Source organism: Molossus molossus, unplaced genomic scaffold, assembly GCF_014108415.1.
Source record: "Molossus molossus isolate mMolMol1 unplaced genomic scaffold, mMolMol1.p scaffold_m16_p_8, whole genome shotgun sequence".
NCBI classification, from domain to species: domain Eukaryota; kingdom Metazoa; phylum Chordata; class Mammalia; order Chiroptera; family Molossidae; genus Molossus; species Molossus molossus.
The window spans coordinates 14,580,539-14,594,888 of record NW_023425402.1 but is presented as its reverse complement, the minus strand read 5'-3'; the positions used below and the strand labels follow the sequence as shown (position 1 = coordinate 14,594,888).

The 14,350-nt window shown below is 41.4% G+C and overlaps 1 protein-coding gene across 2 annotated transcripts in view; it reads left to right on the top strand.

Moving 5' to 3' along the window:
* Positions 1-14,350, top strand: part of XPO5 (exportin 5) — a 47,933-nt gene that overhangs the window by 21,167 nt on the left and 12,416 nt on the right. For both annotated transcript variants that reach the window (XM_036248777.1, XM_036248778.1), the window contains 7 exons: positions 258-376; positions 1,796-1,951; positions 4,257-4,298; positions 4,621-4,710; positions 5,748-5,947; positions 7,506-7,605; positions 9,656-9,837. In XM_036248777.1, the coding sequence (XP_036104670.1) occupies positions 258-376; positions 1,796-1,951; positions 4,257-4,298; positions 4,621-4,710; positions 5,748-5,947; positions 7,506-7,605; positions 9,656-9,837 (889 nt within the window). The remainder of the gene's footprint in view (positions 1-257; positions 377-1,795; positions 1,952-4,256; positions 4,299-4,620; positions 4,711-5,747; positions 5,948-7,505; positions 7,606-9,655; positions 9,838-14,350) is intronic.

Genomic DNA, 14,350 nt, shown 5'->3' with positions numbered 1-14,350 from the left:
CAAAATGGTTTTATAGATGAGGCTGACAGCTGAATGCAGACAGCTTATTGTAAGCAGGATAGGGACTCCTTTTTCTTTTTGTTCTTTTCTTTTCCCAGACTGAGAGAGGTTAGATTATTCTGTTCCTTCAACTGTGAAATTACCAAGTAGTCTCTAAGACCCCATTGTCTCTGTGTCTTTTGTGATCCTACCTACAGTGTTGGGGGTGGGGTGGGTGGGTGGGTGTGTGTGTGTTTTAAAACCCTGTTCTCCTGCAGCTGGAACTGGAGAAGGCGGCCTCTGCTCCATCTTCTCACCTTCATTTGTGCAGTGGGAAGCCATGACCTTTTTTTTGGAAAGTGTGATCAACCAGATGTTTCGAACACTAGATAAAGAGGTAAGTAACTGTTTCCCATGCTGATTGTGTAACAATTTTGATCTTTTTAAAACTGGCAGAGGGATAGGAAAATCTGTGGATGTGCATCTCACAGAAGAGGAAACTGAGGTTCAGGGAGGTTTAAATAAGATACTCAAATTCAGTTGGCTAGTAGATAGCAGAGCTGACTCTCTAAGCCCTACAGTGTTTAGTATCCATTTGAAGGGGTTAATATGAGCCTAATAGTACAATGAACCACAGGTAGGATAAGTATTCCAAACCTTGCATTGGAAAATCTCGAGATATTTGCCATTAAACATCTTTTTCAATTATGGCAGATAGATCAGAATATTCAAGTGTCTCTCTTCTCTGAATAACTGAATTAAATAGATCTTGTTTTGTTTTTTAACCTCACCCGAGGACATTTTTCCATTTTTTATTCAGATAAAGCAGGAGGGAAAGCAAGGAAGAGAGAGAGAGAGAAACATCGACATGAAGGACACATCGAGTGGCTGCCACCCATACAACCCAACCAGGGTCGAGGACAAACTGCAACCAAAGTACATGCCCTTAGCAGGAACCGAACCCGGGTCTGTCTGGACCGCAGGCCGACGCTCTAATTGCTGAGCCGAACCTGCCAAGGCTTCTTTTTTTTAGTTGATTTTAGAGAGAGAGGAAGGAGGAGAGAGAGGGATTGATTTGTTGTTCCACTTATTTATGCATTCATTGATTGCTTCTAGTATATGTCCTGACTGGGAATCGAACCGGGACCTCTCAGTTCATGGGAGGATGCTCAGTCCACTGAGCCACACCGGCTGGGCTGCAATAAGAACTTTGTATAGATTGATAAAAACACTAGAATCCAAAGGAGAAATAGAGAAAAGATATGATCAGATAATATATAGAAGAGAAACTAAAGTAGTTAATGAATATGAAAAATAACCTCATTAGTAATTGAGAAATGCAAATTTAAGTACACTTATTTATTTATCATTTTTACTTCTAAATTAAAGTTTTAGGGAATAAAATCAGTGCTGCTGAGAACATAGTAAGATGGCACATTAATGGATCAAGAATCACTTGATATAACCTATACAGAAGAAAAGCAACTTAACTTATATATAGTCATACCTTTTGACCAGCCATCCCCAAAAGTCTCTTATTCATGTGAAATAATTGATAGTGTAGCCAAAAAATATTTTTGCAAAGATATATATATTTATGTGCAATGGTGAAGAACTAGAACTAGTCTCAATTTCTAGTAGTAGGAGATGCTGTATCTTTAAGATAGCACACGGTGACAATAAAAAAATTGTAACATAGAGTAATGCTTCAAATTTTAAGGTTAAAAAGCAGTATACAAAACCATATGTGGCAACTGTAATATGTACTTACAAAGTCATCAACCATGTCAACCTCCTTTTCATGTGTGTATTACAGGAAATCCCTGTTAATGATGGAATAGAGCTCTTGCAGATGGTCCTGAACTTTGACACTAAGGACCCTCTCATTCTGTCTTGTGTCCTCACTGATGTCTCGGCACTCTTTCCATTTGTCACCTACAGACCAGAGTTCCTGTCCCAGGTTTTCTCTAAGGTAAATTCCTGATGCTTTCTAAACTCTATTTTGGCATTTCTAAGCTAATATTTGTAATTGTTTTTGAAAGAATGTGACACAAGTTAATAGACAGTCATTTATTCACATATCAAGTATTTACTCAGTACTTCTTGTGGATCAGGTACCATGCTAGTGGAAAAGCCTTACTCTTTAGGAGTGTTCTGTTGTGGAAGAAAGTCACATAAACAAATGTGCCTATTTGGCATTGCAACTAATAGACATGTACACTGAGAAACAGAAAAGAATACCTAAAGGGAGAGTGTCAGAACGTGCTATCAGATTGAGAGGGGATGTGTGAGAGGAAAGGTCACTTGGACAGTTTTCGGTTTCTAGTTTAGATGACTAAGTGAGTAGTGGACCATCACCTGAGGGAGAATACTAGATCAGAAGGGAGAGGGAGTGGGTGAGTTCTATTTTGGAATACTGTGTTTGAAGTCTGTGTACAAAAGCTAGGTGGAGACACTGCACAATAAATTGGCTGTTTGAGGTTAAATGTCTAGACTCTAGAAAATTACAAGATAAAGTTAGGGCAGCATCATCATAGAAGTGTCCAGAGTAACCCTGGCCGGTTTGGCTCAGCGGTTAGAGCCTGTGGTCCAGAGAGACCCGGGTTTGGTTCCTGCTAAGAGCACGTACCTCGGTTGCGGTTTTTCCCTGGCCCTGGTTGGTCATGTGGGTGGCAGCCACTCGATGTGTCCCTTTCACGTCAATGTTTCTCTCTCTCTCTCTCTCCCTCCCTCCTCCTCCCTCCATCCCTCCCTCCCTCCCACTCTGTCTGAACAAAAAATGGGAAAATGTCCTTGGGTGAGGATAAAAAAAAATGTCCAGAGTAGAGGTGAAACCCTGGGTAAGAGGATAGGTAGAGATAGTCATGTGGCTCAAGCAGGGAACCCTGGAGATCACCATTGTTGCGGGAGGAGGGCAAAGAATGAGAAGCCCCAAAGAAGAAAAAAGAGATAGCCAGAGGAGTGGAGAAAATGTTGTATGACAGGCCAGTAGAACTTTAAAAGGGTGAACTCATTTGTTGGAACAGAAATTTTGTAAGAAATGGAGAATGCTCATTAGTTTCCTCAATTAGACCTTTGTTAGAGTATGATTCCATCAAGTGCTTAGGGCAGCTATCAGGTTGCATTGGGTTAAAGATAAATGGAGCCCTGGCTGGTGTGACTCAGTTGGTTGGGCATCATCCTGTCCACTGAAAGGTTGCTGGTTGGATTCCTGGTCAGGACACATGCTGGGGATTTGGGCTTGACCCCTGGTAGGGGGTGTGCAAGAATCAGCTGATTGATGTTTTGCTCTCACATTGATGTTTCTCCCTCTCTCCCTCTCCCTTACACTCTCTAAAAGTCAATAAAATATCTTTGGGGGAAGTGTGGGGAAGCAGATAGGAGGTTGCTCAGAGTTGGTTGGAGTGTTGTCCTGTACCAAAACATTTTGGGTTCAATTCCTGTTCAGGGAACATACTACATTGCAGGTTTGATCCCCGGTCAGGACACAGATCAATGTTTTTCTCTCACATTGAGCGCTCTCGCACTTGCTGTCGCCCTCTCCCTCTCCCTCTCCCTCTCCCTCTCCCTCTCCCACCCCTCCCCCTCCTCCTCTCCCCCTCTCCCTCTCTAAAATAAAATAAAAATAAAAATAAATCAATAAAATTAAAAAAATATATATCCTCTGGTGCGGATTAAAAAAAAAGAAGAGTGGGAAGTTACAGAGGAGTTAGGGAAGGTTGATCACAACTTTTCTTTTTTTTTAAACCTCACTGAGGACACTTTTCTATTGCTTTTTACATAGAGTAGGGGAGGGAGAGAGAAACATCAATGTGAGAGAGACACATCCGTTTGTTGCCTCCCACACAACCCCAACAGGTGCCGGGAATGGAATCTGCAACCAAGATATGTACCCTGGACTGGGAATCAAACCCACGACTCTGGTCTGCAGGCCAACGCTCTAACCGTTGAGCCAAACCCGCCAGGGTGATCACTCAACTTTTAATAAAAAGTGGAAAAGCAAGAGGCATCATAGCTGAATGTTTGCATGATGGCATGGATTGTTCTGGGATTTTGTGGCCCTTTACAAAATGTTTGATGGTAAAATTGTGAATCTTAAGCCTCTCCTACTTATCTGAGATAAAAAAAAAAATCTGAACTTTTGTAATGCCAATAGAAAGCTCCTTTGTTGCCATGTTGTAACACTTTGGGGATTTTGTTTGAAACTTTGTAACTACTTTTTAAAACAGCTTTACTCAATTGGTACTGATGAGTGGCCTTTTTCTCCTTCCCCTTAGCTATTTTCATCTGTCACTTTTGAAACTGTTGAAGAAAGTAAGGTAAGACCATTAAGTCAACCAATAAATTCTAACTTCTTGAGAGCAAACATAGGAATACTTAGCAGTCTAGATTTTTTTATAAGTAGAAGGGATAGGTAAAGGCCGGAGATGGCCATATGATAGGGTGTTTTGTACTAGAGATACTCTAGGGCACATAGTAAACATATGGATTCATGGTGACTATAAATGTCACTCCATTATACTCACAGTTGTAAAAAAATGATTGTGAATTTGCTTCTGAAGGAGATATATACATGATAATATGCAACGACTGTTAATTATATTAAAAGTGGCTCCATGTTTGTTGACTATTTCTTTTTAGGCCCCCAGAACCCGGGCAGTGAGGAACGTGAGAAGACATGCTTGTTCCTCCATCATTAAGATATGTCGAGACTACTCTCAGCTCGTGCTGGTAAGCCACTGAACTTTGCCAAGTAGTCACTGAGACCTGTTGAGTTCAGTTATATTTCTTTGTAAATTCAGTTCTATTTATACTCATATATAGGGAAAACTAGGAACTATATCTTTACTTAGGATAAGCATTCTTTTTTGTTTGTTTATTACTCTTCACCCAAGGATATTTTTTCCATTGATTTTTTTTTTTTTTTTTTTTTAGAGAGTGGAAGGGAGGGAAGGGAAGAGAGAGAAACATCAATGTAAGAGACACACATCAATTGGTTGCCTCCTGCACACGCCCCAGCTGGGGCTGGGGATTGAACCTGCAACCCAGGTATGTGCCCTTGACTGGGAATCAAACCCCAGACCCTTTGGTGTTCAGGTGGCACTCTAACCACTGAGCTATGCTGGCCAGGGAAGGATAAACATTCTTGAATTGGTATCTTCTTCCTTTCCTACTTAGTAGTAGAGTTAAAAATGCAAAATAATCCCTCAAAAGAAATAGTTCTCTTTCATGTAGATGAGACCAAGATTTCCCCATCATAGTACACCTCTTTACTGTACTATGTGATGTTCTTAACTGCTACTGCCAAATGATGTGCCTGATCTTGAGAGAAGCCAGATGTGAACCCCAATTATTTTTTTGGAAGATTTTTAGAAGAAATTTAGCACTATTCCAAATTACAAACTAACCAGAAATTTCTTCTCTGAACACACAGCAGGTGTGTGTGTGTGTGTGTGTGTGTGTGTGTAAAACAAGCTGAACTTTGTGAAGATTTTGTAAAAGTTGATGTAGAAAAATGACAAATTGTTTTCAGTTGTATTATGGAAAATTACAGTTACCAAATACTCAACACAACCACCTTCTGCCTAAATTGCCTTGCTCATCTAGACAAGAGAACATTATAGCTAAAGCACTAAGGACAGTCTTACAGACCGACCTTCCTAGGAATCCTTGGTCCTCTTTCCACCTTCCTGAGTTACTCACCTCTCTCTGAAAATCAGACTTCACCAACTCGAGTTTTTGTTTTTGTTTTTCTTTGTAATCTGCAGCCCAATTTCGACATGCTTTATAATCACGTAAAGCAGCTCCTCTCCAATGAGCTACTCCTGACACAGATGGAGAAGTGTGCCCTCATGGAAGCCTTAGTTCTCATTAGCAACCAGTTCAAGAACTATGAGCGTCAGAAGGTGTTCCTAGAGGAGCTGATGGCACCAGTGGCCAGCATCTGGCTTTCTGAAGACATGCACAGGTAGAGCAGATCCTTTGCCACTGACTGGCACTGGACTTCAGCACCCATTCTATTTCAGGGGCTGTGCCTGGTCATGGGAATGTAAAGTACAACGTAGGGGATATAGTCAGTCATACTGTGACAGGTGGGTACTAGACTTATCGGGGGATCACTTTGTAATTTATTTAGGTGTCTAACCACTATGCTGTACACCCGAAACTAATATAAAATAATATTGACTGTCAACTGTAATAAAAACGAGAGAGAGCGAGAGCGAGCACTATGCCTAGGGTGGGAATATAAGAATATTGAGATATAAGCCATATTAATGATATATGAAGGTCTCTAAAAGCAGCTTGTATTCTAATTACTGAAAATATCCCCTTGCTGAACAGAGGTGAAGGGAGGAAGAAGAAATGAGTAAAAATGGATTGTATGGGCTGGGAGGTCACAGTAACATCTGATATGTCTGTGTTGCAGCACCAATACATGTAGAGAAATGAGAAGAGCCAGTAGGAACCAGACATTGTAGGTGCCACACAGACACTCATCTGTGCCCACATAGCATTCTCAAGCTTGTTGTTTTTCTGTTTATTTATTTATTTATTTATTTTTAATCCTCACCCGAGGACATTTTCCTCCATTTTTTATTCAGATAGAGTGGGAGGGAGAGAGCGGAAGAGAGAGAGAGAAACATCGACGTGAAAGGGACACATCGAGTGGTTGCCACCTGCACAACCCAACCAGGGCCAGGGACAAACTGCAACCGAGGTACATGCCCTTTGCAGGAACCGAACCGGGTCTCTCTGGACCGCAGGCCGACACTCTAACTGCTGAGCCAAACCGGCCAGGGCTGTTGTTTTTTTTAATATAAGAGAAAGTTTATTTAGAAAGTGACACAGGTAGTAGAAGGGAGCCAGCTGGGCTGCATAGGCTCAGGAAACAAGGTACAGAAACAAAAGAAGGGCCCTCATAGTTTAGGAGAGAGAAAGAGAAAGGTAACAGGACTAGAGGGAAGAGGAAGAGGGAAGGGAAAGGCCGGGCATGCTCCAGAGAGAGCACACCTGGTAAAGAAGCGGGAAGGCGCTGGCATGCTCCCAAGAGAGAGCACTGTCAAGTTTGTGTTCTTAAAGTGTTGCTAATAACATTTAGAAGTGAGAAGTTGAGCCCTGGCCGGTTTGGCTCAGCGGTTAGAGTGTCGGCCTGCGGTCCAGAGAGACCCGGGTTCAGTTTCTGCTAGGAGTGCGTACCTCGGTTGCAGTTTGTCCCCGGCCCTGGTTGGTCGTGCGGGTGGCAGCCACTCGATGTGTCCCTTTCACATCGATGTTTCTCTCTCTCGCTTCCTCTCTCTCCCTCCCACTCTGTCTGAACAAAAAATGGAAAAATGTCCTCAGGTGAGGTTTAAAAAAAAAAAAGAAGTGAGAAGTTGAAACCTTCTTAATCACAGTTAATGTGATTAAACTGCTCACTATAACAACTGCTCTTTGGGGCCAAATAATCATAGTGTATTAGCTCTTGTGGTAGAGATTATCCTTGCTTAAAATCATGAAATAGCTCGTCTGTCCCCTCTACCCTTCAGAGTGCTGTCAGATGTGGATGCATTTATTGCCTATGTGGGTGCCGATCGGAAAGGCTGTGACCCCGGCCTGGAGGATTCCTGTGGCTTAAACCGCGCACGAGTGAGTAAGCCTCTTTGGAAATGGGGAGGAGTAGGGGTCTTGTCATTTCTATTTTTTCTATACAGGTCAGAAATCTGGGACTCTTTACTTTCTTAAGGTTCTCGAATCTTTTCTTCTTTAGTCTTTTGTTTTTTAAGATTTTTAAATTGATTTTAAGAGAGAGAAATCCACATGAGAGCAAAAATTGACTGTCTCCTATATGCCCCTACCTGGGATCGACCTTGAACAACCCAGACATGTGCCCTGACCAGAAATCAAACCGGCCACCTTTCGATACATGGGGGCGACACTCAACCAGCTGAGCCACATAGGCCAGGGCTTTTCCTTAGTTTTGAATTCTTGAGTTAGTTCTTACAGCATAGGAGATGGTCTTTTCTTTTTTTCTTTTAATTGTTCATGTTATTTACCAGCAATTCTTTTTGTTGTTGTTGTTGTTTTTTAAATCCTCACCGGAGGATATTTTTCCATTGATTTTTAGACAGAGTGGAAGGGAGGGAGGGAGGAGAGAGAGAAACATCAATGTAAGAGACACATACCTACTGGCTGCCTCCTGCACGACCCTGACCGGGGCTGGGGATTGAACCTGCAATCCAGTCACGTGCCCCTGAACGGGAATTGAACCCGAGACCCCTCTGTCTTGGGGCTGAACCTCTAACCACTGAGCAAAACCAGTCAGGGCTACCGGCAATTTTTTTTTTTTTAATCCTCACTTGAGGATATTCTTCTATTTATCTTCAGATAGAGTGGGAGGGAGGGAGTAGAAAGAGAGACAGACATCGATGTAAGAGAGACACATTGATTAGTTGTCTCCTGCATGACCCTTACCAGGGCTAGGGACCGAACTGCAACCGGGGTACATGCCGTTGACCAGAGGAATCTAACCCTCAACCGTTTGGTCCTCAGGCCAATGCTCTAACCACTGAGCCAAACTGGACAGGGCCCAGCAATTCTTTTAGAGAGAGGAAAGGAGAAGAAGAAGAGAGAGAGTAATATCAATGTGAGAGAAAAACATTGATGGGCTGCCTCCCACACATACCCCAACTAGGGACTGAACCCACAACCTGGATATATGCACTGACCGGGAATCAAACTGTGACCCTTTGGTGCATGGGACAACACTCCAGCCAGCTGAGCCACACTGGCCAGGGCAAGATGGTCTTTTCTTTCTTTTTTTTTTTTCTTTAAATCCTCACCCGAGGATATTTTTCCATTTATTTTCAGACAGAGTGTGAGAGAGGGAGAGAGAGAGAAAATAGAGATAAACATCGGTGTGAGAGAGACACATCAATTAGTTGCCTCCTGCATGACCCCCACCAGGACTGAGGACTGAACCACTGCCGAGGTATGTGCCCTTGACCGGAATCGAACCCAAGACTCTGGTCCATGGGCTGATGCTCTAAGAACTGAGCCAAACCGGCCAGGGCAAGGTGGTCTTTTCTATGAAGTCATTATTTTAGCTTTAAGAATCTGTACATAATTCTGAAGACTGAGGTGTAATGACGAAGTAGGTCAGAACTCGGTCAACGTGGCAAGTCTTCTCTGCCATTGCTCTCTGACACGTAAAGTCCTAAATGATGGCCTAACTTGCAAACCTGAGATTTTTCAGTCCTTTGCTATTCAAATAAGCATTGTTCTTGGCTCCATTACGGCAAAAATGTTATTAATTAACTTGGCAAGTAATAGGTTGGTTGAGAGTACCGTGAGTGGGGATTAGGGCAAAAGCTGTTAAGGCTTAAGCTGGAGGGTGCTGGATCAGCTCAAAAACAAGACGAAATGTCTGTTAAACACTGCTTTGAAGCATATCCAAGCTACCTTCTAATTGAGGTTCTGCAAGAGGGTCACTGCAGCCTATGGAAGGAAATTTCTGGAGCCCACCACTGCACCTGAAGACAAAGTGAAAGGACTTGACCTTAACGGAAGGGACAGGGATGGCAGAGGGATCTTTTCATTCTCTCTGGTCTCTGTACCACTTTTGCCATAACCTTGCATATATCTAATAGAACTCTTGTCTTCTCCTTTTATGTTTATCTTTCATTTTTGTTTTTTGTAGATGAGCTTTTGTGTGTATAGCATTCTGGGTGTTGTTAAACGAACTTGCTGGCCCACCGACCTCGAAGAGGCCAAAGCTGGGGGATTTGTGGTGGGTTATACACCCACTGGAAATCCTATCTTCCGTAACCCCTGCACAGAACAGATTCTGAAACTTCTTGACAATTTGCTTGCCCTTATAAGGTGAGTCATAATAATGTTTATTCTCTGTTTTTTGGATTTTTTTTAACCCTAATAATCTCAAAAGTTGAATCTGTTTTATTTCTTCAGATCATGATGGTGGTAAATGAGGTATTAGGACTTGTTTCTTTCTGGTGGAGGGGGTCTTTTTTTTTCTTTTACGTTTTTATTCATTTGTTTATTTTTTAGAGAGAGAAAGACAGTGACATCAATTTGCTGTTCCACCTATTTATGCATTCATTGGTTGATCCTTGTATGTGCCCTGACCAGGGATGGCACTCGCAGGACGATGCTCTAACCAGTGAACTACCCAGCCAGGGCAGTCTCTTTTTTAAAAAAAAATAACATTAGCTCTACTCTAGCCAGGTGGCTCAGTTGGTTGGAGCATCATCCTGTACAGCAGAAGACTGCAGGTTCAGTTCCTCGTCAGGGCATATACCTAGGTTTCAAGTTCAATCCCTAGCATACAGGAGGCAGCCGATCAATGTTTCTCTGTCACATTGATATTTCTTTCTCTCTCTTCTCTCTTTCTACACCCCTCTCTCCCTCCCTCCTTCTTCTATAAACTCGAGTGAGGATAATGATAATATTAGCTCTCACATTAAGTCTTGTATTCCAAGTGAACACATGGTGCTAATCCCAAAATGGCTTTTGGGGAGGAAGGGAGAGGGAGAGAGAGACAGAAACATTGATGAGAGAGAACATCGATTGGCCACCTCCTACATGCCTCCCACTGGAAATTGGGCCCACAACCTGGGCATGTGCCCTGACCGGGAATTGAACCGATGACCTCTTGGTGCATGGGTCAACACTCAACCACTTGAGTCATACCGGCTGGGCCCAAAATGGCGTTCCTTAATTTGAACTTTCTCTGTGTTCTACTTTTTTATACCTCATCCCAAATTTTTAACTTGCTAAGTTTTATTTGCTCTAAATTTTTGCCAGTAAAGGAATTTTTCACTGGGAGCAAGACAGTTCCTTTCTGTAGTGATGCTTCTCTGGGTGGTGTTCAAATGAGCTCATCTGAATTTATCAACAATGACTCTTGATATCAAATGGACCAAATATCTATCTGGTCATGCCAAAGGAAGGCATGATACATGTTTCACCTCCCTTTCCTAGGTGTTTACTTCTTAAAGCTGAGTCCTCAGACCATCGGTGTCAGCCTGTTTGAAATGCAGAATTGGGATCCAACCCCGGACATTATATCAGAATCTGTATTGTAATAAGATCCCAGGGTGGTTCTTGTACCCATTAAAGGTTCAGAGTCACTGTTATAAATCACATCAGTGAATATATTCAAATGGAAATAGGCCAAGTCTAGGCTTGTTACTTGGTGTGTGTTTGATGATTCAGAGATGTTCTCTACAGAGAAAGACAAGCTTTTTCTTTGCCAAGTAGTAACTAGTCCTCTTAATGTGGAAACAGAGCTCTAACTTGCAAGTGGGTTAAGAAAGGTGATATTTTGGGAGCCTAAGTATTACCAGGTGTTGTAGATGTCCCTGCTTGTGAACAACTGACCTGGAGTCAGACATCAGAGCATTGTGTCCTCTGAGTCCTCCTCAGCTTGTGAGTTGGAGGTGCGGCCATCATGGTACCACCTTGTAAGGAGGAGAGAAAAATACAAGGAATATAAGATTCTTTTGTAGCTCCAGGGACATTTGGCATATGATGCATTACTCCTCTGTTTTCTAAATTATCTCTTGGGGTCACAATCACACTTTAATTAAAGAATAAGAAACAGCCCTGGCTGGTTTGGCTCAGCGGTTAGAGCGTCGGCCTACGGTCCGGAGAGACCTGGGTTCGGTTCCCGCTAAGGGCACGTACCTCGGTTGCATTTTGTCCCCGGCCCTGGTCGGTTGTGCGGGTAGCAGCCACTCGATGTGTTCCTTTCACATCGATGTTTCTCTCTCTCTCTCTCTCTCTCTCTGTTCCTCTCTCTCCCTCCTACTCTATCTGAACAAAAAATGGAAAAAAAAGAAAGAAACAGCCCTTATGCTCTGTCAAACTTAAGACTGAATTTCTTCAGGAAACTGATTTTATCAGAGATCATTTTATAGTATCAGACATCTTCCCCAAAAAAACTTAATTCAGAAACTAAAAAGATGGCACATTGCAGTAAATGGCACCTTTGTGTATCCTTGGGCTCCACACAGCAGGAGGTAAGGGCTAAGGCAGAGTTGTGGACAGCCTCATAGAATGAAGCAGACTGAAACCAACGGCATGTTAAAAGGATTAGACACCATGATCAAGTGGGATTTATCCAGGGGATGTAAGAGTGGTTCAACATACAAAAATAAATAACTGTTATATACCATATTAATAGAATAAAGGAAAAAACGTGATCATCTTAATTGACACAGAAAATGCATTTGACGAAATCCAGCATCCTCTCAAGATAAAAACACTCTGCTAACTAGGACTAAAAGGGAACTTTCTCAACATGAAAAATTATTTTTATAAAAAATCCACAGCTTATATCATACTCAGTAGTGAATGATGCAAAGCTCTCCCCCTACCATTAGGAACAAGATAAGGATACCCACTTTCACCACTGCTATTCAACATTGTGTACTAGAAAACCCAAGCAGAGCAGTTAGGCAAGAAAAAGAAATAAAGGCATCCAAATTGGAAAAGAAGTAAAACTATCTCTATTTACAAATGACATAGAAAATCCCAATTAAAAAATCCATGTATTAGTGGACCTGCCCAGGTCAAACCTGTGTTGTTCGAGGGTCAACTGTATATAAATTCTTCGAAGTAGTGGGATATAAAATCAACACACAAAAATCTGTTGCATTTCTATATTCTAACAATATACAATCTAAAAAGGAAATTACAAAAACAGTTACATTTACAATAGCATCAAAAAGAATAAAATACTGCCCTGGCTGGTTTTGCTCAGCGGTTAGAGCGTCAGCCTGCGGTCCAGAGAGACCCAGGTTCAGTTCCCGCTAAGGGCGTTACCTCGGTTGCAGTTTGTCCCTGGCCCTCGTTGGTCATGCGGGTGGCAGCCACTCGATGTGTCCTTTTCACGTTGATGTTTCTCTCTTTCTCTCTCTTCCTCTCCCTCCTTGCCACTGTCTGAACAAAAAATGGAAAAGTGTTCTCGGGTGAGGATAAAAAAAAAAGAATAAAATACTTAGGAGTTAATATCCAAGGAGGTTGAAAGACATATGCATTGAAGACTACAAAATATTGCTGAAAGAAATTAAAGACAAATAAATGGAAACACACTCCATGTTCATGGATTGGAAGACTTAATATTATTAAAATGTTGATAGCACCCAACATGATCTATACATTCAATGTCCCCTGTCAAAATCTCAATGATGTTTCTTGCAGAAATTGAAAAAACCCATCCTGAAATTCATATGTAATCTCAAGGGATTCTAAATACTGAAAACACTCTTGAGAAAACAAACTGGAAGACTCACACTTTCTGATTTCAAAACCTGTTACAAAGCTGCCTTTATCAAAACAGTGTGATACTGGCATTAAGGTATACATATAGACCAATGGAATAGAGTACATAGCCCAGAAATAAACCCTCACATATAGGGTCAAATGGTTTTGACAAGAAAGCAAAAACTATTTGATGGGGAAAGGACAGTCTTTTTAATAAGTGGTGCTGGGAAAACTGGATATCCACATGCAAAAGAATGGAGTTGGATCTTTGCCTAACACCATGTACAAACATTAACCCATGGATCAAGGACCTAATGCAAGACCTAAAACTCACTGAAGAAATCATAGGATAAAAGCTTCACAGTGGGTTTGGCAATGATTTCTTGGATATGATGTCAAAGGCGTCTTAAGGCATTTTGTTACCTAACAAAATAAATTGGATTTCATGAAAGCTTAAAATTTTGTGCATTAAAAGATATTATTCCACAGAATAAAAATACAACCCAAAGAATGGGAGAAATATTTGTAAATTACATATCGAAAGTAGAGTTGTTGAAGAGATATCTATATACCCATGTTCATAGCAGCATTATTTACAATAGCTAAACCATGGAAGCAAACAAAATATTTATTAATGGAAGAATAAATAAGTGAAATATGGTATATGTACACATTCGAATATTATTCAGCTTTTAAAAGGAAGAAAATTCTGCAGTATGCTACAACATGAACAAACCTTGAGGACATTATGCTAAGTGAAATAAGCCAGTGGTAAAAAGACAAATACTTGTTGGTCAAAGAAATTCCAAACTTTAAGAAAGGTTTAGAGTTTATTTGAGCCAAGGTTTTGGGGTCAGTCAGGGAAAAATCTCAAAAGATCGAGATGTAATGCTCCAAAACGTAGCAGTTTTGCAGTTTGTTTTATGCGTTAGAATCAAAGAAGAGACATAGGAAGGTTACATGAAGTCCATCGGTGGCAGATTAAGGAGGGAGAAAGTAAACCGAGAGACATCTCTAGGATTGGGTGCAAAGTAAAGTGGAAAGGTACATAATTCTTTTACATTGGCACAGGATAGATAACTTTTTTTTTTCTTTATTGATTTTAGAG